General features: G+C 48.3%; 1 protein-coding gene across 1 annotated transcript in view; it reads left to right on the top strand.

Annotated features, from left to right (window-relative positions):
* Nucleotides 1-5,797, top strand: part of CCDC3 (coiled-coil domain containing 3) — a 105,003-nt gene that overhangs the window by 97,897 nt on the left and 1,309 nt on the right. The window contains exon 3 of the mRNA XM_007452590.1: nucleotides 5,628-5,794. Coding sequence (XP_007452652.1) covers nucleotides 5,628-5,794 — 167 coding nt within the window. The remainder of the gene's footprint in view (nucleotides 1-5,627; nucleotides 5,795-5,797) is intronic.

Genomic DNA, 5,797 nt, shown 5'->3' with positions numbered 1-5,797 from the left:
GGGGGGGGGGGGTGGGGGGGGGGGGGGGGGGGGGGGGGGGGGGGGGGGGGGGGGGGGGGGGGGGGGGGGGGGGGGGGGGGGGGCGCAATCACTAGAGCCTTAACTTGTTCAGGTTCCTGCAATTGAGCTGCCTGGTTTGCAATTTGATCAGCTTTGCTGTTCCCTTGGCTGGCAAAAGATCCATCCCTCTGATGGTCCCTGCAGTGGATTACTGCTACCTGGGTAGGAAGCTACACTGCTTCTAACAGACCAGAATCAAATCTTTATGTTTTATGGGGGAACTTCTAGTGGTTAACATTCCTCTTTCTTTCCATCTGGCAACATAAGCATGTAGCACGTGGAACCCATATTTAGAGTCAGTGAAAATATTTAATTTCTTATCCTTCCCTAATTGCAAAGTTCTCATTAATGCTCGTAAGTCTTGCACAAACCGACACTCCCTGTTAGGCTTCTGCACGGGGAGGTTCGGGGTGCTGCAGGGGGATTGGCAAGGCCTAATGAGTCCGTGTTTCAGGAATCTGCTGAGCAGCGGTTGGATTCCCCTCAGGGCCTCAGGCTTTAAAGGATATTGTGTCTTCCAGGGGTATTTTTCCCCAGGCCTTAACCTTATTTTTATTGGGGGAACACGTTTTGCCCTTCCTGGCACCGAGGTATCCCAAACTGCAGGATCTACCTGTTCTGTAATTTCTTGGGGGATGTCTTGGGGCATATTTTGATGCCCAACAGGTGGGTCATCTGGGACTACGAACAGATGCATTCTCCGTTCGGATTACCTTCTTGGATTCACCCTGACCTAAGAATATACTAGCTCCTAACTTACTTAGCAAATCTCTCCCGAGGAAAGGGACAGGGCATTCTGTCATGTACAAAAAGGAGTGAATAATAATAATGGACCTGCTTCCACAGGCAAGAGGGGATGGTAAATCGCCTTTCCTTTGGCTGTCCATCGCCTCCCATCACAGCATAGTCATGGCTGGAGAGGGGGCCAGCTGGCCAAGTCAGAGCAGAGCAGGCAGCTCCAGCATCTGCAAGAAATTCAGTTCCCCTACCTGCCACATCGAGGGTGACCCGAGGCTCCGCTGCAGTCACGAGGATGGATCTGGAGCCAGGGAGGCGCTCGGGCGTCCCGCAGGAGGGCGCCCAGGACATTCCACCTCCCAGTGCCCCCCTTTCCGACAAAAGGCACACTGGTTTGGGTCCAAGGGGCTTCCTGGTGGTCTGTCCAGCCTTCTCGGCCCTCCAGGGTCCCCTCGAGGTGGTGGGTGGATCAGAGCAGCCAGAAGCTGCGTTTTCTTTATTAGCCTCTTATCCTCATTGGCCTCCTCTGTTAAGTCTCGGTTGTTACAGACCTTGAAGGCCTCCTCAGGGTTGACAGCGGGGCTTGGGGCCCAGCCGCAAGCTTCTGGAACTGTCTCCAGATATCAGGAGTAGCCTTGGTGATAAAATGCATGGCCCAGAGTGTCCTCCATTCTGCGGACTCAGGGTCTGTATTGGTGTCCTTCCTGAATGCCTCTGTCACCCGGCTCAGGAAGCCTGCTGGGCTTTCACCTTTTTCCTGTGTAACCTCTCAGACCTTATCGTAATTTACTGGCTTCACCATACACCTTTTCATTCTTTCTGACAGACAAGTAATCTAATGTCTCATCCTAGCCTGGCCTACACGATCTTCATAGTCTCAGCATGGGTCATGTTCTGGGATTGCGTCCCACCCACCTGATAAACTTGGCCGTGTGGACTGGTGGCCAGTAGGCCATCTGCGTGTTCCCTGGCCTTTCTCAGTATGCGCTCCTTTTCATCTGGGGTGCAACAGTGGGCCAGAATAACCATGATGTCCTGCCAGGTGAGAGAGAATGTCAATCCCAGCCGGATAAATTCATCCCTAAACTTGTCAGGGTTCTCTGAGAACCTGCCTTCTGGGTTTCCTAAGTCTCCCATTGAGAAGGGGCTGTGCACCCTAATAATCCCTAAGGGGGGAAAGGTGGGGGCTGACTTTGAACCTGATCCCGGGAAAACTTTGTTCTCTTACGAGAGAGAGAAACCAAGCCCAGTCTTGCATCAACCTACTCTTAATAAAATCCATTTATTTACCTAATTAAATTTAATCCAACCTTAGAAAATCCTGACCAAAGTTCCAAATGTTGCTCTTCCGCAAACCTGCAACTTTCTGTAGCCATACTTTGTCCTAGAGCTGGCTGTTTCTGAATGGGGAAAGAATAAGGGACAAAGTCATCCTTTTTCCTTTCAACAAAATACATTTCCATTCCTCGTACCTTCTCTTCTTAACGCATCCTACTTTCACATTAGCATTCCATAAATTGGTAGCGAACATCTCAAGGTGGCACCAAACAGCTTAATTTCTCTCTCACAAGAAGACAAAAGTAGGTAAATTTAGACCTGTTTAGCAATTAATGTTCCAGTCGTTTATCTTATTTGAAATGACCTGCATATACAATTAATTCCTATCTTAATTACATTGGAGAGACTGTTTCAGATGGACGTTTCCAAAACATCATTATTCCTATGTAGTCTAGCACAAAGTTCTTACCCCAGTTACGTTTACTTAGAAATTTAATCATATCAGGTTATTGTCCCTGTTGACAGATTTTTATAACAGGAACAATATGCACTTATTGGCTTCCAGGAACCCTAGATACAATGAAAGTATTGTACTTTATGTTAATGACTCTAAAGATGGGTCTGTATTAATTAAACCCATAGCTTAAGCTAGACAAGTTAATTTCTATAGAAGCAGAGATCTCATAGTTTTCCCGCTTGAATTTAAAATGGCCTTTTTTTCCCCCCTCAGTCTGGGGGACTACAGATGAATCAGGTAGTTCCTGAGAGCCCAGGCAGAAGAGTGACATTGCAAGTGCAGGGGAGAGAGATGGAAGCCCCCTGAGCTCAGGCAGAAGAGTGACATTGCAAGTGCAGGGGAGAGAGATGGAAGCCCCCTGAGCTCAGGCAGAAGAGTGACATTGCAAGTGCGGAGGAGAGAGAGAGAGACACGCAAGCTCCTGTCTTTTCTTTTTGTTCTTTAAAATCCCACTAAGTAACCCAAGGCTGGAGTCTCAGGCAATGTGGGCTGTGTTTGTATATGTCGGCAGTGACTTCCAAAACGACATCACAAAGATCCCAATGGCAAAACTTAAAGACACCAAGAAGTTTTCAGGATTAAGGGGATGGGAGGGTAGGGGTAAGGACCAAGGGAGAGGTAAAGGGAGGAGGGACAGAAAAGACTGAAAAAGAGAAAGACAGAGAGATTGCCTTTTCAGCCCGCCCCCTGCGGCTGTCTATTCAGGTACCAGTACTCACTGCTCACCGGGGTGATCAAGCCCGGAAACCAGCCAGTTGTATGTCGTCTGTGGGTCCCCGACCCACAGGTGCGACTCTAACCCACGCATGCACCAGTATACAGAAATCTGCCGCTTCAGCTCGTTCCCAACGGGACTTCTCTTGGCGGCAGGAAAGTAACGGTGAGAATATGGGGGCGATCGGACTTACAGCTACTACACGAAATGAGGTTTGAACCTCTATCACTCTCATAAATCTCCAGTCAGGGCGAGCCCGCTGGACCAAGGTCTGCAAGGTGTGAAGGGAGCCTCTCCCACCTCTGCTTGTCACCCGTCAAGGTGAGCCACTGCCGGCCAGGGGGAGCTGTAGCTTGCCCGACATCCACTCTCTTGGAAGGACAGGACAGGAGGAGATGACAGAGAGAGGGAGAGAGATTTCAGGGGAGGGAAAGGGAAAATGGTGAGGGACAAAGGGGAGGGGAGCAGCGTTGCCTGAATGAGGGCGCTGAGGCCCCTCGGGGGCCAGAAAGGCAGACTTACCAAACGAGGTGATGCTGAAACAAGAGGTTCAGGTGGCCGCTTGTCACCCACGGGGAAGCTGCGTTAGGTGGTCCCGGAGGTGCCCAGATCCTCTCCGCCAGAAGGGACGAGCCCCACGTTGGGCACCACAAAATATGTTACCAACTAGGGCTCTTGGCCTCTTTAATCAACAGAAATTGATCAGAGGCCAAGTTCCGTCAGGGCTTTATTGGGACCCCTGCTGCAGCAGAGCAGGGGTGGGGGGTAGTGAGAACAAACAACAGGTTCCTTTGCTTGCCTGCTCCTCACTGTGGTTTTGATTTGTATTTTCCTGATGATCAGTGATGTCTAGCACCTTCTCATATACTCGTTGGCCATTCGTATATCTTCTTTGGAGAAATATCTGTTGAGGTTCTTTGCCTGAGAGGGGCTGGAGGAAGCTCGCGGACCACTGAAAGGTCCACAGCCAGGACTGATGTTTGTCTTTTTTTTTTATGCTTTAAAATGAACGATCATTTAATGTATTAACATTTTCACTTATAAACATACAATTTGCATATACAGGGAAAAATAGGTTCTGTGGACACAACAGAATACTAGAGACAGGCAAGCAATCAGAAAGACAGGCATGCACAGATGCAGTGCGTGGGCAAGACTCCTCCTGGGTCCCTTGGTGGATCCCACAGTTCTCTTAAAGTCACTTTTGTTCATGGATAGATGCCATTTTTGTTGGGGGCGGGAAGAGGGATGTCTCTTATGTGGCCATGATGCTAATGTCATGTGTGTGTGTGTGTGTGTGTGTGTGTGTGTGTATAAATAAAATACAATTATAATTATTATATTATTATACTATATATAATATATAAATATACATTTACACATATGGGAGTGTTTCTATCAGAATGACTAGATCAAAGGATATATGCAATTTTCATTTTGACACAGATTGCTCTTTATAGAAGTTTACAGCCTACCCACAGTATATGAGAATGTCTATTTCCCCAAATGCTGATTTTACCAAAGGTTAAAATCAAAATTTCATTTTGTTAAAAAAAAGAAGCAATCCATTGTGGATCTACTTTGCATTTAAAGTCTTTCATATAAGAGATATTTGTATATTACCTTTCCTGTAGACTATTCATACTCTCTGTGCATCTTTCTGTTTCGGGTTTTGTTCTTTTACTTCTTGGGTCACTATGCTAGAGTGACATATTTAGAATATCTTTTTTTTCCTGTAAGAAACCAAGGGGGCTTAGGTAAGAAACAAAAACTCAACTTTTCAAAAGAGACACTCACTTCCAGCCCATCCCACGATGACTAGAAAGGGTTCCAGAATGAGGGTATTTGCACCTCAGCACAGGCAAAGCCCTTTCGTGGAAATACGCTGAAGGCCCTCTGTGGATCCACTTTCGCTTCCAAGTGGGTGATCCTCAAGCTTTGGCTTTACTGTAAAATGTTCTAGAGCCAGATTAGAATTGAACAGGCAAAACTGCTGAATGAGAGCAAAAAGTGCAGAGTGACCTGCCCCAACAGGGACTCAACAGGATGCAAATCGATAGGCACGTAAGACAAAACCATGGAGTATCTTTTTAAAACAAAATTATCTAGGGTACCCAAACACAGAAAGCAAAAGGGGGGGGGGCTCTGCATTTGGGGTCCACAGGGTGAAAACAAGAAGGGGGCATGAGGACTGTCCTCATCCCGGGCTGGGGCCATTGGTGACATCGGGGGTCTGTGTTGCCGGGCTGGCAGCACCAGGAAGCTTACCTGGGGAGGTTTTCTGAAACTCACCTGCGTCTCCCGGTGTTTCCTCCCCAGCTCATGTGTTCCTCGGTGCAGAGGGCCCTGTTTGAGGAGGAGGACCACGTCAAGAAGCTGCAGCAGAAGGTGGCCACCCTAGAGAAGCGCAACAGGCAGCTGCGGGACCGGGTAAAGAAGGTCAAGAGGTCCCTGCGGCAGGCGCGGAAGAATGGCCGCCACCTGGAGCT

The sequence above is a fragment of the Lipotes vexillifer genome, unplaced genomic scaffold, assembly GCF_000442215.2.
Source record: "Lipotes vexillifer unplaced genomic scaffold, Lipotes_vexillifer_v1.1 scaffold628, whole genome shotgun sequence".
Classification (NCBI taxonomy): domain Eukaryota; kingdom Metazoa; phylum Chordata; class Mammalia; order Artiodactyla; family Lipotidae; genus Lipotes; species Lipotes vexillifer.
The sequence above is the reverse complement of the archived record's forward strand: the minus strand, read 5'-3'. Positions and strand labels throughout refer to the sequence as shown.